General features: G+C 39.0%; 1 protein-coding gene across 1 annotated transcript in view; it reads right to left on the reverse strand.

The window, feature by feature from the left end:
* Positions 1-2,233: 2,233 nt before the first annotated feature.
* LOC139721239 (sodium/calcium exchanger 3-like) overlaps positions 2,234-18,860 on the reverse strand; it is a gene marked incomplete at its 5' end in the record, with an annotated part of 88,634 nt that continues 72,007 nt past the window's right edge. Inside the window, 11 exons of the mRNA XM_071632561.1 lie at positions 2,234-2,353; positions 3,024-3,199; positions 3,802-3,955; positions 5,213-5,288; positions 6,074-6,196; positions 7,232-7,398; positions 8,410-8,539; positions 10,168-10,291; positions 11,512-11,674; positions 14,456-14,614; positions 16,157-16,184. Of these exons, the coding sequence (XP_071488662.1) occupies positions 2,234-2,353; positions 3,024-3,199; positions 3,802-3,955; positions 5,213-5,288; positions 6,074-6,196; positions 7,232-7,398; positions 8,410-8,539; positions 10,168-10,291; positions 11,512-11,674; positions 14,456-14,614; positions 16,157-16,184 (1,420 nt within the window). The remainder of the gene's footprint in view (positions 2,354-3,023; positions 3,200-3,801; positions 3,956-5,212; positions 5,289-6,073; positions 6,197-7,231; positions 7,399-8,409; positions 8,540-10,167; positions 10,292-11,511; positions 11,675-14,455; positions 14,615-16,156; positions 16,185-18,860) is intronic.

Raw genomic sequence — 18,860 nt, forward strand, 5'->3', positions numbered from 1 at the left:
AGAATAATTACACTTTGAAAAGGCAATGCATTGCAAATAGATAACAATTGGTTTCTCATACTCTGATATGAATTTTAAAAAAAAGTTCCATCCATGCATACAAAGAGTTCATAAGCTGCCTGCAAGCTTGTACCAAGCTACCATTTAAATCAGCATCATATATCCATTGTGACATTACCTGTCATTCAATCATCCTTTCAACAACAACAACTAAACAGATGAGAACATCTCTTCTGGCGCAACAGCATATAATCTCATACTAGGCCACTGTTGTCTTTCAAGAAGAGTAGGACTTTACTAGACCGCTAGAATAATTTCTTCTCTCTTGACAACACAAGTCTCTCTCCATTTTATTCCGTGTTAATCCCTGGCATTTGATTTACACTCAAATGTCATAGCTATACAATAAGGAGACATAAACAATACCAGTAATGCTGCCTGTGATATCAGAACTTACAAATACGCCGTCATCTATACGATAAATACATTGATTATTCTGTGGAATGCTTGATAGATTGTGCCGTTGAGCATGAAGTCGGGCAAAATTTCAGTATGGCACTACATAAGTTAGATTCAAAAAAATTTTATTTCTCAAAGTTATAATTTTTTTGTTTAAATCAAGCTGCCATTGTTTTGCAAGTCGTTGATAGATAAATGGAATGTTTTCTTTTCACTAAAATATAAACACCATGGGATTGAAAGGAATGTCAGGAAAAAAAAGTAGTGCCTCTTGCACCAATTCTGACTACACTTACAGAAAATATGATTGAATTTTGGTTTCATGTGAATGTAACTACCCCATTCATGAAAAAAAAAATGCATGATCAGAAATATAGCGATAATTTTTTTTTGATGTTACTTAGCTGCAGTGGATGAATTAGGGGTACTGGAAAAAGAGGAGCATTTGATGTCTCAAACCAGTATGCAAAGTAGCTCATATCACTTTTATCACTTCAAACCATGGCAAAACTACTGTTCTGGATTTCAAAAATAAAAAGACAAAGTCGGGTTCATCAATGCAGATGACTCCATTCTAAACATGCGCATTGCCATTTGCCTTTCCAGCTATTGTTTTGTTTTGTTTTGATGTGGGTGGACAATTTGTGAAGTTGCTTGAATCAGAAATATTTGGTGGGCATCAGAAACTTACGATACACCCTTGAAGTTGCCTATGTTGAATGAATGAAACTGAAAAACCTCATCGTAGAATGAGTCAACCATGATTAAGTGACATGATCACATATTGTACTACAAACCTTCAACAGGCCGGGCACTTAATACTAGAAAATACTGGAATGCTCAGGATTGGCTAAACTCAGCTGAATCTGCAAGCCCTCCAGCATAGTGCTAAGAGATGCCTGTGTTTCATTCTTAATCTAACATACAATCTCCACACAAGCCTTGCACACATCGCAAGCGTAGTACACCATTTACAAATCAATGCTCAACGATGGAATGTATAAGAAAACATCATAAAAACAAACTCCCATCAGAAATGAAAACATGTTTAAAAATGGGATCCATTTCCTAACAGCACACATGACGTAAACCCAGAGGGCAAAACAAAGCAAGCATTAAGCAATCGTCTAGCTTGCTGCTCAATCGAAGGAGAAGAAATGTGGTCTCTCCACATTCTAAATTTGCACGCTCTCCAATAAATAAGAAGATATCTTTACAGCAGATTTAAAATCTGCTGGAGCATCTGTTGTTCAGTCACTGAGTATATAAAAATCTTAGAAAGGAGTCTCTCTACTTGATTAGTTAAGTGTGTTCCTCTTTGATGTACACCTGGACTCCGCACAGTGTGGGAAATTCTGCAAAACATAGAGATCATGTCGGCTCACTCCGGAGTTAATAGCTCTGACTGAATATGTTCTGCTTTTTGTTCCTCCTCTAAGCCAGTGTTGTGGTGCGATAAATGTGTCGAAATTTCAAACGTGGTGCTTGCGCAAACTCTAGCGTAACCAAGGCGACGGCTGTTGCCTGTCGCAGCAAAACTGCGGCAGACGGACAAAATTTAGCGACACTTTTGCAGTTCAGTTGTCGGCACAATATAATCATTAATACCTTGGCGCGAGTTCCTCACAAAAGTGCATTGATGCACCATTTGCATAATTGTCTATGATCCCGCGTATGAAATGACACAACCGCTTCAAGCGAGTCCTTCATTTGGTTGGCAGTTTACTCAGCTTTGGGCCATCTTTAAATAGAGTTCCAGCGGATCCATCTCAGTTTATATGATTTTATAGGCTCTCAGCGAAGCAACAATGATGTAGACGAACCAGAGAAGAACCAGGAACCATCCCGTCAGGTACTTGGTCAGTTTTTTGCCCCCAAGCTCTCCTCCCAACACCTGAAATCAGGACAGAAGGACAAAAAAAATCAATGCTGGAACAAATTCTGGTTTGCTGATTTGCCAGTGCATTCATAGATGACATTTAAAATCAACTCAACTCTATACATTAAGATTTGCAATCACATTAAGATTTGCAACCCCTACATATGTACATGAAAAAGCAAAAGTAAATGTTATTCAAGCCATGATATGTTTGACTGGAGTACATCTTTGACATTATGAGAAAATAAGAACAAAATACATGATCTATTATTTGATTTGTCATACAGAGAGCCAGTATGCAATGAAATTCAAGCTTTGTTCCGATCTCTATTCTTGAGCTAATATTTCATGCCAATTCCACCTATGTCAATCCTCACAAGTTTCCAGCATGTACTACTGTACGAGCTGAAATTTTCGCGGTGGTTTTATTTTCACGAATTTCGCGAATCGCCTTCGAACCGCGAAAATAACAACACGCGCGAATAACTAAGTTCAGTTAGACCCTCAAAACCGTGAAATTAACAACGAGCGAAAATGTCCTCCAAGTAGCAATTCGCGAAAATATCTGTACGCGAAAATTTCAGCTCGTACAGTATGACAGATTGCCTGCCACAGACCAACCAACAAGATGTTAACCTGCCAACTGCATCTTGCGCGGAATTAAAGGAGGCGGGAGGACACTTACAAATCTCCTAACGATGAGGAGGACGATGCAAACCATGCCCACGGAGGTGAAGAGAATGACGGACAGGTCAAGGTTCTCCGTCCCGACACGGAAGGGGATGTTCCGGAAGTGGAGGTACATGGTCCGGATGACCCAGGGTAGGCCCAACCCCAAGAACACATTTACACTGTTGCTCCCTGCAGGATAAGAAAGATATGCATCCACAAAGATTACACACACCATTACTTGTAATTACATCCCTAATGCAGGGCTCCACACTAACTTTTTTATTTGGCGGCCTGATGGGGCCACCAAAATCATCAACTTCAAATTTTTGGTGGCCAGAGAGAAAAATTTGGTGGCCCCCCAAAACAACAAAAAACATTAGAATTCCTGTTGTTTTTTTATGAGTCAAATATTTAAGTTTTATCATAGTAAGAATTGGAAGTTGGACATAATCTGTCTGCTCATATATAAACCTCAACAAAGTCGCAACACTCACTCTCAGGCACTCATTCATTACTTTTCATCCATCCTTTAAACAATTTTAACTGCTGAATGGTAAGACTAAGTACAAATATTCATTGACAGGCACATGGGTTGCAACATCTTAACATAAATAAATTACACTTTTCAAAAAATTGTGGTGGCCTGAGGCGGGCCACCAAATTTACCCTTTTTCAAAATTTGGTGGCCCGACTTTTATTTTTGGTGACCCTGGGCCACCGTTAGTGTTGAGCCCTGCCTAGTGGACAAAAAGAGGCACTAGATATTAACACATCCACCCTGGGCTTTTTACCTGTTATGTTGCCAATAGCAGCATCGGCATGTTGGTCCTGTATGGCCGCCGTCCGACTGGCAAACATATCCGGGACACTGGTGCCTAAGGCGACGATGGTGATGCCAGCAACACTCGGCTCGATGTTTAGCACGCAGCCAAGAAGATTTGCCAGCTGTTAACACATAATTGCAAGCACGTGGCACAGAATAGCGTTAATGATTTATTCCAGAGATCTCTACATTGTGTTTCATATTTGACCTACTTGTATCATGCAATAATGTTAGACAGGATTGTGATACACATTATAACCAGTTACGTATGGGAATCAAATGTGTCAGGTGTTACTGATATTAAAAAATTAAGACTCGAGATTCTTTATTGTCTGACAAATTACAGAAATCTGCCTTCCACTGTCAGAAATAACTAGAAATGTCGCTACAGCGACTGGTTATACCCCCGCCAAACAACATTTCATAAGCTTTGGTCAAAACATCATTTCATAAGCTTTGGTCAAAAAACTGAGGAAGTAGTTAAATCTGCAAGATCTTTCCTTGATCTTCTGCCATTAATATGCCGTTACCATGGCAACGTACTTTCGGGTACTGTCGAAAAATGCGTCTTGCACATCTACAACCAAAGGCACACATCTGTACCAAGTTTCATGGAAATTGGGCAAAAACTGAGGAAGTAGTTTGCAACACAAAATTTTCCATCATTTTGGCTCATAATATGTGAGCTGTTACCATGGCAACATACTTTTTGTCACTGTCAAGAAATGTGTCATGCTGACCTATATCCTAAGACAAACATTCAATATGAATTCCATGGGAATTGGAAGAACACTGATGAAGCAGTTTTGCCATGAAGCATTTTGCCCTATATTATACCAATAACATGCCGTTACCATGGCAACGCACTTTTTGCCACTGCGGAAATATGTGTCTTGCACATTAACATATTCAGATGAACATCTGTACCTAATTTCATAAAAATTGATCAAAAACTGTGGGAGGAGTTCGCGACGCAAGATTTGTACCCATTTTTGCCCATAATATGCCGTTACCATGGCAACATACTTTTGGGTACTGTCAAAAAATACGTCTTGCACATCTACAACCCGAGGCACACATCTGTGCCAAGTTCTATGGGAATCGGTTGAAAACTGAGGAAGTAGTTCGCGACGCAAGATTTGCAACGGACCGACCGCCCAACCGCCCGACCGCCCGACCGCCCGACCGCCCGACCGCCCGACCGCCCGACCGCCCGACCACCCGCTGATTCCTATATACCCCCTTCAAACTTCGTTTGGCGGGGGTATAACAAAAAGGATACACCATACACAATACCTTGGATATTTATGGGTAAAGGAAAAAAAAAAGTTGAACAAAACTTTCAATGCAGCGAAAAGAAATTGTGGGAAATTTTTCACCTGTTGCACTAAAGCCGTCAGCCCCAGAATGATGAGCAGTGAGCCAAAGAAAGCCGGCCAGCCACCAGCATAGTTTCTGTGAGACAGAGAAAAATACATCTATACATTACTCTTGAATATCACATACTTGAGGGCTATAGGGCTGATCCATTTCTTTTTAGATTTGTTCTCATTTCTCATTCTTTCTTCTTCCGGATACGTGCATGCTCTCCACTGTACTGAGCAATTCCTTGGGGCTAGCAATTAACCGATCTAACTCTCTATGCAAGGCGAAGCAAAATGGCTGTCGTTGTAGCTATGACATGGAGTTTGATTTCTCTTGAACTGTGCTTAATATCATCTAAAAACCCTAAGGCACATTTCTAAACATATCTGTTTAACATTCCAATGATCTCAGAAGCATTAAAGGTCCTGTTTAACTTTGGGAGCAGCGATTAAAAAAATGTTCAAGGTATGACTCTTGATATATGTAGGCATGACTTTTGATATATGTAGGCATATGTGTAGGTCAGTTGTATCACAAAACATCCTATCATACAAAATTTTTGCAATACATCCTAAAATATAAGGAGATATCACTACTTTTCTCATTAAACCATAACTGTAGACGGTTCAGTGTGGAAACATTTTTATCATAACTATTGTTCACATTTTGTGTATTTAACAATACTTAACATCAAATATACATATTCAAATTTTTACAGTGGTTGTTTCTATCCCTGATCAATTTTAGAAGTATTTTGAAGCACTAATGCTGGGTTTTTGTTTCATCTGCAAATGGTAAAATTATGCCTTTTATGTTGGTCACTTGTCAGTTTCAAAAGATTGAACAAGACAGAAATCTCAGAAGCGTTAACTCACCTTGGCGGAACGAAAGCGAAGAGGACCTTCCAGAAGAAGGTGATGAAATGCATGAGGCAGTCAATCTTGGAGGGAGGAACTTCCTTGCCTTCGTCATCGAGGTCTCCCCCGAGGGTCATGGCACTGTAGGAGGAGGCAGAGAACAACATATTTAACCCACTGGCTACGGTAAAATTCAACATTTTCTCGGTGTGGGATATTTTCCCACATGTCTGCGCGACCAGAAACTAGCACGAAGAATGAAAGCACGTAAATATTTTTGCTTGTTATATGTACCACTTTGTAATGTCTTGACTCCACGGAATCATAATCACACCACATTCTTCTTACTCAGCAGAGTGCGAAAAATTACTCACGCAAAAATATCAATTTTTACAGTATGCTACTGTATCTGGGCATATCGAGCATCAATCAATTAAGTGAGAGCCAATTCTAACGGAGGAGTTTTTCTGATATAACCCATGCAGGCTCTCTCTTCAGTTTGGTGACTTTTCTTACCCACCAATTATCTATTTCAGTCAGCATTTATTTGAAAATTTTGCATATTGTGTAAGTGGACGCATACTGTTGAGTAAGTATTGATAACTTTGCTGATAATTGGATTCATATGTGTAAACATGACTGATTTTCTCTGCAAACACTGAACTCAGTAACTGAAATTAAAACTTGACTGTTGTGCATTAGTTAAGATCAGACAGAATGCTGCTCATGATAACAGTTGGTAAAGAATATAGATCTAATCATAACCCCCTCATTTTCATGCTCCTCTTTCATTCTGCATAATTCAATATTCTTCTACCTTTTGATGAAGACTGAATTTTAAAAAAAAAATTGGTATCTGCTTACTTGCCAGAAAAAAAAAAAAACTTTTGTGACAAAATACACTCCCAAGAAAACTCTGTAACTTCTTCTAGCCATAAAACTGTATGCATGGCAGTTTCCTTGGGTATGTGGTTTTTTTTTTCTTTTTCTTCTTCTCGAATCCTGGTTGATACCGTTTGCTTACTATTGCAAGTCACCTGGGGCGAATGTTTTACAGTGAATGCTTGTTAACATTTCAGACATATCTGTATGTGTTGATGGAACATCTGTGTAATGAGAAATGAATGTGTGAATACCCAACAGGCATTTCCAGGAATTCTACCGGCCGCTACTCACTTCTTGATTTGTCCAAACCACGTCTCCGTGTCTTCGTCGTCGTCGAGAATATTGGCCACCCTCTCACCGATGTCATCTGGTCTGAGGTTTGCTACTGCAGCACTGTGGTCCCCAAGCTTGGCCCCTACGCTTGGATTTCGCAGCACTATCACAAAGTTCTTCAGACCCTGCGAGTAGGAAGGAGTGATTGAGAGAGAGAAGGAGAGAGATAGAAGGGAAAATAAGGAGATACATACATATATAGATAGATAGTTTGATAGATAAATCAACAGATGAACATATATATATATATATATATATATATATATATATATATATATATATACAGATAGATTGATAAGTAGATGGAGAGACAGATAGGTAGATTGATAAATGGATAGAGTGATAGATAAGCACATATAGATGGATAGATAAATGAATAGATGGATAGATAGATAGATAGACAAGTAGATAGATAGACAGAGAGATAGATAGAAAGATAGATAGGTAGATAGATAAGTACATATACATATGAAGAGAAACAGTAGAAACAATTTAAAATTTGTTTCTGCATTATTTCTGAAACATTGCAGGGAACATAAAAGAATACGAAAAAAAAACATATCATTAAAAAATACAAGAAAAATACGCTCATGAGATCGCAGATCCTCTTCTCAAACTTGTCTTCCTAATTGAGCCGTCGATTCATTTGAACATCTTATTTATTTCAGTTTGATTGTACCTCTGAAGCTAACTCCAGGTGCACATGTATGTACTCCAGTGTTTTTTTTTTATATTATTTTTTGCTATTTTTGGGGTGAGTTCTACCAATTTTCACATAATTTTTATCTATATAGAATTTGATTCTGTACAGAAATACCTAATTTAGCTCTTGGACTTCCTGAATTCACGTATAGCTCATAGCATCCCAGAATCCAGCCAGTGCACTGCCCAACTTGAATTCTTTCTTGATCATATTAAGTCTTATTTTTCAAATGCATGATTATCATATCTCAACCCTGAACTGCATGTTTCGACATGCACAATTACTATATGATGCAAGACATGTGTGTGTGTATGTTTTTTTGTTTTTTTTGGTTTTGTTTTGTAATAAGGAAATGTGTTCTTTTTTACAACAGTGGTGTGATGTGTGGGATAGATACCGGTAACCGTATGGTCAGACTGCGGTCTGAGCTCACCATTGATTCCTTGTTGACCGGGACCTCGATGGTCTTGCTCTTCTCCTCGTGCTTGAAGCACAGCGTCCCTGACATGGATTTGTAGTCTGCCTCCCCCTCCATGTTCACACTCCCCTTGGCCGTCCCATCCCTACATAGATAATAAGGTATTGGTCCAAGTATATCAGGGTGAAGAACTTAATAGTCGATCAGTAAAAGGCAATGTGGCAACACCAAAATATAAAAAAATAACAAGCATATTCATACACTGACTTGCATATCACACTCTAATGTAAGCAAGGACCAGCATAGTGAAAGAAGAGCATGCTAGTTTCAACAGCCTTTGGCAGTCATGTATCAATACACACATACATACATACATATGCACATACATACATACATACATAGACAAATACATACATACATACATACATACATACATACATACATACATACTTACATTATTAATATTTGCTGACAAATTTTAAACCATTGATAGAAACAGGAGTTTCAACTATCCTATCAGATTATTATTTCATGTCACAATAATAGGATTCCTTTAAATGATTAATCTTTTTTATTTATTTCTATTTCCAGCTAACCCAACAATAAATCTAAGTATATGGAATATAGTAGTCCGTAACAAACTGCAGTGACCAAAAAATAATTTTTTCCCCTTCTCATCCAACGCAAGAACTTGAATGAATCTTGAAGTGCAGAATAATGTAGGTAGGCCCTGACTATTAAAAGTTTTCTACACATGACATTGCCATGCAACCAATGACGGTTATTTACTTTTTGCATCACTGGGCTAATTTTGGAAACTAGGCAGATAATTTACGCAACATGAAAATTAATTTTTTTGAATTCATGTTACGACCAGAGAGCAATAAATTTTCTCCTACGTGGAAAGCATTTTGTCAAACATCCAGACATCCTTGGTGATGGTAAACAGATCGTGACAATCCAAGGATAATATCAAACAAAGCTGATTTGGTCCTTGCTCATAAAAGGAGGAAGATGTTTACACAGCCACTCAAGTAGAAATCCATAGAGCAAACACTGGGTTAATCCCTATACAACTTTCAATGCACTAATTGCACGCCCTGTTTGTCTTCGCTGTTGGCAAGTCATCTTGAGATACTGAGGTAACCAAATAAAAACAATCAACACTTTTTTAATTAAAAGATTCTCTGAGCACCAATCTCTCATTTCAGGACGTGGTGTCATTTTTTTTTCGGGGAGTCACCTCGACTCAAGACTCATAACGGCGGAATGCGCATGAAATCTGGTTAGCGAAGTTTCCTAGCGCCCGCCTAGAGACAATGGAGTGTTGCCGGTAGTAAAGTTTTGTCACTTCTCCGTCTTCCGCTCAGGATGTGCTCTTGAACTCAACAGAATGAAAAATAGGATACCAGGAAGAAATGGCAGTGCCAAATTCTCATCCTGTCAGAAGTGTTTTTTCAACCTGAAATATTTAATTGGCTGTCGCTTCAATAATCCAGTTAAACTGGATTCCATCAATGTCATTCTTTTTGCCCCCACTGCCAAATAACTTTCCCTCAATTTGTGTGGGATGGAGAATAGCATATATAATTACCCACATCACACGAAATGAAAAATTGTAATCAATCATCCACTCAGTAGCAACATCTTGACAACACAACAAATGAGCTACATTCCACGAAGACTGATCGAGATATATAACCATGTTTTGCCAGTTGCCATGACAATAGAGGATGAGAGTAGGCCCTACAGTGTTGGGAGGCACAAACTTACATTGTTGCATATTGAAGGGTGACCGTTCCATCAAAACCCTTCGTCCTGGTCACAGTGGCGGATACCACACCCTTCTCCAGATCTGCGGTGTATGTAGGAGACTCGAACGAAAACTCGCCTGGTACTGAAAAAAAGTGAATAGCAAAAAGTGTTTCTTCCGTTAATCATTACTGCTCATAAAGCATGACACTTGAATCCAAAACAAGGGGTGTGGAAAAGGAGAAGTCTAGACCACATCTCAAGAATGCTCTAAAGCGATCTCTTTTTGGGTTAAAAGTGATAATTGTTTAATATCTAAAGCACAAACTTTTTGAATGCAAGGAGGAGATTGACAATTTGACACTCACCAGGCAGTGACATCAATTTAAAGGTCAACGCACTGCCCACTGCAAGCCATAACATGCTGAACTTAGCAGTGCAGTATGGGTGAGAAAATTCAAATATGCAGACCTAGTATTACAACTGATATGCAGGTTCCTCGGTGTTTGGTCAAAGCAAATATAAGACCAATACAGACCACTAATCAATTAGTACACAAACGTTTCTTACAAAAAGCTCATTCATATCCACTGCCATCCATCACAAACAATTTACATGACATCAGATGACACTGCACGTAAATGCCAATCGATTAGATACAAATACATGCCAAAACACAAGCACCGTGTCTTTGAATAGCAAGAGGCTTCAGGTGATTTCCTGTTACATTACGACGTATTGAGGATGAGAAATCGTTTTTGTGCCTTTGACTTCATTGGGAACCCTTCTTAAAATTCCCCTGAATAAGTATATATATAAAGATAATAAAATAAGTGTTTACATTGGAGCACTACTTATAATAAGATCCTCCTGGATTGGCATGGTGATATATAACAGTCTATGGCCACAGGTTATTAGAACAATGACATCAGTCATCTTCCGGGCACACAGCCTACATTATGTTTCCCTCAATCACTCATCCCAGTTTATGCTCACCCAAAGCCAAACCAAATTTAAATTAAAAAAAGAAAAAGAAAAAGATGCAAAGCAAAACCAAACCAAAACATATCAAATCAAATAAAACAAGGTAAACGAAATAGACAAAAACATATGCTCCATGGCAACAGGTGGAGATAATAATTATGACAATCATAATGATTTGGTTTTAATACACAGAAGAGCTGGAAAGCATGCTTGCTCCAGGCAAATCCGAATTAGTGACCGTGAATTCCTGCTCTTCAACTTCCAAAACAACCCCCCCCCCCCTATATCAACCCAAAAAAAAAGGGTAAAAAGAAAAAGAAGAATCAACAACAGGTTATTGAGGGCTGTGGTTTCATCACGGTCATCTCTCCAAACTCTTACCATCATCATCGATGATCGTCACCCTGGTAACGCTCGGGTCCCCAAGGACTCCTCCGCCCTCCGGGGACTTGAGGATGACGTAGAACTCCATGTCGTTCTCGTACTGGTTGTCGTTGATGATGGGAATGGTGATCGTCTTTTTCCACTCCGTCTCCTTGAAGCACTGCACGGACAGTGACAGAGAAATTGTGACAGATATGTTATCATTTGCCTCCTGTAACCTTTTTCTTTGCCGCTTCTGTATTTCAACTCTTCAGTTATTACTCATCTTAGCATCTCACTTAATTAAGACAGGAAAAAGCCATAGAAGTATGTCAACAGCTTCTCTGTTCATTTGTCTCTTCATTTGCTTTGTTTGATCAATCATTTTCTCCCCCTCTTTATGCCAGCACCCCAAAGCACACATATTACCCTATAAAATCTCAGGAGATACTACTGTTCTTCCCCCCGCTTACTTTATTTTCGTCAATAGGATGGTTAGTACAATGGTCACACAGCATCTTGCGGGGAAATACTAGACGCGGGAAAATGATGCGGAGATGCCGTGGTATCGATTTTTTCACCTTGTAGAGCAAATGGTTAACACAATTTCCACTGGGAAATACTCCGAGGAGAGAGAAAATTGAATTTTCAATCCACTGGCAAGAGCCGCGGCTAGCCACATGCCCCGGCCGAAAGGAAAACAGACAACCCATGATTTGATTTTCATGTTAATTCAACAGAATCTAATCAGTTTCTGTACCTTACTGTAAGGCCAACTTGCACGGACAGGTTTTTTTTTTTTTTTTTTTGGGGGGGGGGGTTGAAAATATCCATGAAAATGAATTAAAGCATTGTTTTTCCTCACATTAGACCAACATTCTATAGAAATCTCTTGAATAAGACACATCCTCCATTTTTCAAGGACTCTTCTTGGGGGAAGGGAGGGGGCAGGTATATACCATAACTTTAATCTTATATGTTTTAAATTTTATGAAAGATTCTAACATTCTTTTTATGAGGCCCCATCCATTTTCAGCTTAACCACTCGTGATGGCAGTCTCCTGCATTCAATTATCTCTCATATTTACTGGAAAAGTATCTACTACATATTTATCTTATTTATACTGTATGTTTCTCTTATTTTATTTTTACTGTATATTTATCTTATTTACATGTTTTTATATGTTTATTGCACAACACTGTTACTTACTAGGTATGTGTATCTATTTATGTAATTTTGTTTTCATCACTTCAATCACTGCATTCCTTATTCTTTTGTGTCTTTGAAATTTGTGTTGATTTTTGTATTTGATTAAATGCAGAAATAAACCAAACCAAACCAAACCAAACCAAATCTGAATGAAACGTGGTCTAACTGTCACACCCTCACCAAGGCTAATTATATGAGGACAGCCTGTGAATTACTGTAAAACATGATATATTCGCGGCATGAATTTTTCGCGAATTGGAGCCGACAGCCTTTTTCGTGGCATGAAATTTTCGCGAAGTGCCACTGGCGTTCAATGTATATAATGTAAACATGGACTTTCGCGTGCATTTTAATTTCGCGAATCTTGGCGCTCGCGAAATTCGCGAAATTAAAATGCACACGAAAATTCCTTGTTTTACAGTATATACTTCCCTTTGCTACCCCACACAAGTACAAAGTTATCTCCATGATAGGCCACATGAAATTTCAAGCCCATACCTCATGACATTTACAATATTTTTTTCAAAAAGTTAGATTTCCCTCACGTGCCTAACTGTTAAAAAAGCAGCAGCACTGATCAATAAATGGGTCGTTTCCTTGAGGGTCATACTGTTCACATGGAATATCTTGCGGTGCGGAAATTTCCACATACATCATACTCTACACTCAGACAAAAAAAAAATGAATGTGAACTACATTTTTGGGGGGAGTTATCAAATTATGTGCAGAAATGCCCACAGTCACAGAATCATTAATATGCTGAAAGTTTAGATTTAATTTGCCCATAGCAAAACATAAATAAATCATGAACTATGTATCTTCCTGTTGATTCTTTGTGTGCCAAGGTGTAAACCCCCTGTGTACCACATTATTCTGAGACTGCGACGAATGGACGCATTTGGAAAACATTCTGTTTTTCAAAGCCAGGTATTTTTTTTATAGTAACATTTATGTTAGACATGCATGCAGTGAGTAAAGTTGTAGGAAAAATTCAAAGCTCTCAATCTTATGACAAAGCTATGATCATTTTTCTTGTAAATGGTCAATAGTTGTGTTATCGTCCAGGTCTTGGAGGCATGACTTTTGCAGACACAACTGCAACAGAAAATTAGAATCTACTCGAAAAACGCCATGGAACACCGCTATTCAATTACCACGCAATTAACACAAGTTAGGTGTATCTAGGTGAGGAATGGAATCGAGAGTGAAGCTTTCATCGTACCATGGCATATTGGCAATTCATGAATTGGTTTGGGCAGGGTTGTGCATTATTCAGCAAAACATACAAATTATGCAAGGCGCCAACTGAGTTGGATGTGTGAATGCAGAGACTCCAACTCTCCCGCTTTCAACGGGAGATCTCCCGCCGAAAGCCCACTTTTGCAAAGTCTCCCGTTCTCCCGTTTGAGATTTAATTTCTCCCGTTCTGGCTCTGTGTCTCCCGTTTGAAATGATTTCTTACTTTTTGTCTTCGTGTGTTGAAAAATAAGCCTTTAGATAGCACAAGAGAGCATCAAGAACCCTAATTATTAGAGCTTCTAGGGCCCAAGCAGACCCTGGACCCCGGCCGCAAGGAACTTTGCGCTCGTGATGTGCACTTCGCGCACATCAACTTGGAGTCTCCCGTTTGCTAGGGGTTTCAGGCGGGAGAATCTCCAGATCAGAAGGTGCTTTGGGTTGGAGTCTCTGTGAATGTGGCACATAATGACTTTTTGGATAGAACCTTGCCCCATCCCACAGTGAGTTTCCTACCAGCTGCCCCTGGGTGAAGGAGAACTCGGTGTCCTTCTTGGCTGTGCCGTCCCTCGTCTCGTACGACACATAGACGGTGTCCTTGATGGCGTTGTCGCCAAAGTGCTCGATGCCGCTCGTCTCGTCCACAACGTCATGGCCTGCGGGCCAGCCATTTTCCTGTAGCCATGTGGGTGGACAAGGATTGGGAGAATAATTTAAGCAAACAGGGGGAGAAAATGAAGAACTCAGCAAGTATACAGTCAAATCTGTCTTAGCAGCCACCTGTCTATTGGCAGCCACCTGCCATTATACGGTCACTATAAGAAATTCCCTCAGATAGAAAAGCCATGTTTGAGATCTTGTCTAGAGTGGGAATCTTTTTTGTCTCTCTTGAGTGGCCGCTACACACAGGTTTGACGGTATATGAGGTTGACCTTGTTGTGCATACTATTTTACACAGCATGAATACCCAGGTTGTAAACATATTGTTTTAGATGAAGAAAACTTGGCTATGTATAAAGAGGCAGGGACTTGTTGAGACTAGAACAGAAAGATGACATAGGATGATGGGACTAAGAAGGATAACAAGATACAGACAGAGAGACAGAGACTTATAACAGACAAAACATCTATTAACTCAGAAAGAGAGAGAAAAAGAGAGACAAAGATGGAGAAACAGAAAGAGAGGAAGAGAGAAAGGGAGAGAGAGAGAGAATTTATCACACAATATGATAAGAACATTTCCCCCGATTCCCTATTGCCCTACTTAGCCGGGGGAATGAATGCCAAAACATTTAGTGCAAGTTGTAAATGTTCCAAAGTCCCAAATGCACATGGCAGAAATCTTTACTATTTTGGGGGGCTCCATCTTCACATTTTGCAGCAGGCTGTTCTGAGCAAAGTATACCCAAGGGAAAAGTGGAGTCAAATGCCAATCTGATCATGCAGAAGGCACGCTCATTACAGAAATATTGCACTACTTCTTTTTCGATAAATGGAGCAGTAAATTGGATACATGGAGCAAAAAATTTAATGTTAGGTCTCCCTTGAAGTACAGCACGCACACACCTACACAAACATGTAATATCATATTGAAACAAGAATCATATGCTCTTCCTTTGCTACAAAGATGGAAAATTCCAATATTTCAACAAGTCTCCTCACTCCACTTTGCCATAAAGACAAAAATGATACATCAACTCAATATCATGCATGTATTCACACTCAAGTAGAAAACTTTAAAAAATATATATAAAAGGCACATATACCGGTATACAAAGTTTCAACAATGTGACAGCAGAAATCCAGAGAAGATCACTACATATATACATCGACACTTTCCTAGTAAACATAAACACAGGCTACAAAAAAGCTACTCCTGTAAGAGTGGATATTTTCTTGTGAGTAATTTTTTTTTTTTTTTTAACGCTCGGCCGAATATATATGACGAGTTTTTAATTCTGGAGAATCAAGACACGAACTACTGGAACATATAACAAAGCAAAAACATTTGAGTGCTTTTATTTTTGCACTGGTTTCTGGTTGCACAAAATGTGCAAAGCTTTCAACATTGCGAAAATTTCCACTTCTACAGTAGTTGTTTGAGAAAGAGAGAAAGTGGGGTTGACCAACAGAGAGAGAGAGAGAAAGAGTATAATAGTCAGAATCATTAATAGGTTTTGTGAAGAAGGCGTAAAACATGTTGTGCTAATCTCTTACCTTTGGGAACTGTTGAGTGCGCCTTTTCCTGGATGGAGCAATAAAGCGAGATGAATAATGAATATACTTCATATACCTCTTTTGTCAGGTAGAAGAAACTTTGTTAATGATTCATGCTAGAAAAAAAATCACAACACTGCTTATCACAACTTAGAGATAGGAATGCTAAGAAGGATATGATATTTCAACAATTGTAAATACTTTGAATTTTTTAAGGATCTCAATTGCTACATGTTGTTATTGGTTGTTGTTTTTTTTTGTTCCAATGAAATATGGAGGCAATCACATATGGAAAGATTTCATGTCAGCTAAACTTTAAAGAAAATAGTCAGTACTACAGAATGATATTTTACATTCATTCTCTTGAGCAGGCTCCTTTTTGTACACTTTTTGTAAACTTCCATATTTGACATACACTGTGATTGTTTATGTATTTCATGTTTCAACTCCTGAAAAGCTTGTAGCTAGAATTAAATGTTACTTTATAATACTTTATCTGAGTATGTAATTAATGGAGGATGACACAGTACAATGTTTTCCCGATGCAGTGTTGAAGTAACCCAATGTCTGCACCTGAAATAATGTAGCACAATGGCTTCAACTGATATGTTATGTAGCATATAAACTGTACACCAGAGACAATGAAGCTAACAGTCTACATCAAAGACAATATAGCATGATTTTTATATGAGAGATGTTGTAACACAATGCCTACACACCAGCAATGATGTAGCACAATGTCTACACCTGAAACGATGAACAGCTCTATGTCTATACCAGAGATGACATATCACAATGTTTACATCATCTGAAATGATGTAGCTCAATGTGTACACCAATGCCAACAAATCACCCATATGCTAATTAATGATTCCTAGTACTTTTCTACACCAGAAGATTACACTGAAGCTCATAGTGACAAGCGGGAGCGAGGCACTGAAGCCTAGCAACTTTGTGTCTGTATAATGTACAAGCTTTTACCCACAAACTCTAACAACAATTAATACACAAATAGTGCCACTCAATGCAATGGAGATACACTAATTATACTAATTATAACTAAGTATACTGATTGATGTTGCCTCACGGCAATTAAAGAGTTCTTGCCTTCACAGCAGGCAAAGGGATCTACTGTTATGTCACTTGCTTTCTTGTAGTTTCATTCTCCAAGTTCTACCATAGCTGGATATAATTTTCAGGCCCTTATTGTCACCGCAAGGTAAGAAAAAATAAAATATTCCCTCGCCGGCAGAAACAATACATTATAGACGTGCTTGTCCATTAGTAGGGATTCTTCCCCACCCCCCCCCCCAACACCCCCATCATCTCTGCTGGTGTTGCTTGCGTGAAACTGGTGTGATGCACGATCAATGATACATCACTATCACTGTTATCACTGCCTACCAGGGGCGTTGCGTAGCACCTCTTTGACGGTGTGCTGTCACCCCCTGTCACCTTCGACCTTTTGATGCATCTCGTGTGACACTGACTGTCTATTGGAGCCTTCTCCCCATCTTCCCTTTAACCTATTTTTCCTTTTTTTTTGTGGGGGAAGGGTAGGGTAATATATTTCCCTCATACCTTGTAAGAGAAGAGATCTCTATGCATGATAACCATGAAATGCACTTCTCATATGACATAAATAATACACACAGATTTGAGGCAACATTTTTTTTCTTTCCCTGTCGATTTCATAGTGCCTGATAAAGGGAACCTATCCACGTAATGTTCAAACTTATCACTTTCATGTTGAATGTAGATCCTTATATATTCTTCAGCATTATTCACAAAGTAAAAGATGATTTTAAGCTGAATTTGTTCGAGACCACCATTGTGCATGCAGCCTATATCATACACTTTTTGCACTTCTGTTTTAAAATCAGATATAACCAGAGATATCACATGCAGAAAACAGGTTTTTTGTTGGACACACATTTGTTTTTCAATGTCTCCCTATCATGTTGAGCACATAATTGGCTAGGCCAACCAGCCACATCACATCTCTTGCTCAGCAAAAATTTTTTGTTTCTTTTTCAGAAAGCAATTATCACCATGTGCATTAAGTATGCACTGCTGTAACGCAGACTTTTTTTCGCGATTACAGAGACAAATGAAATGCCAACTTGGAAATTCTGCCTTTTCTTTCTCAAGCAATTACAGACTTTCCAGTCGTAAGTTTTGAAAACGTGGTATTTACAAGACCGTTTATGTATGGGTTTAATCTCACTAATGACAGGATATGCCTTTCCTTGATGTATCAACCCATTATGTACGATATTACTGTCCTCACGTGGCCTTACAAGCCACAAGAAGTCCTTTTGTACGGGGACGCACACCACTCATTGCAGTCATTTCACCTTGAAGCCGAGTGCTCTGATTGAAATTCGAGATAATGACCGAGCGTTTGCCATTTCATCTACGCCAGCGAGGAACATTAGCCTACAAAGACAGCCATTCAGATGGATTCATCCTTTGTGGACGGTGACGGTGATTATGGCGTGTACCTCAGAGAACTTCCTTCAAATACGTTCTTGAATCTACGTTTGAAATATGAACAAGCAGACTAACCAAAAAAAAAAAATGGAGCATGCAACCTCCACGAGAAGGCGACGCCAAGTCACCCAAGTACCACCCTTCTTCCACATCACTTATGACAGTTGCCGACAAGAAATGGCAATCAATAATTGTGTTCCTACCCCTTGCC

This window comes from Diadema antillarum, unplaced genomic scaffold (assembly GCF_040938485.1).
Source record: "Diadema antillarum isolate AM-2024a unplaced genomic scaffold, OU_Dant_1.0 scf00000140, whole genome shotgun sequence".
NCBI classification, from domain to species: domain Eukaryota; kingdom Metazoa; phylum Echinodermata; class Echinoidea; order Diadematoida; family Diadematidae; genus Diadema; species Diadema antillarum.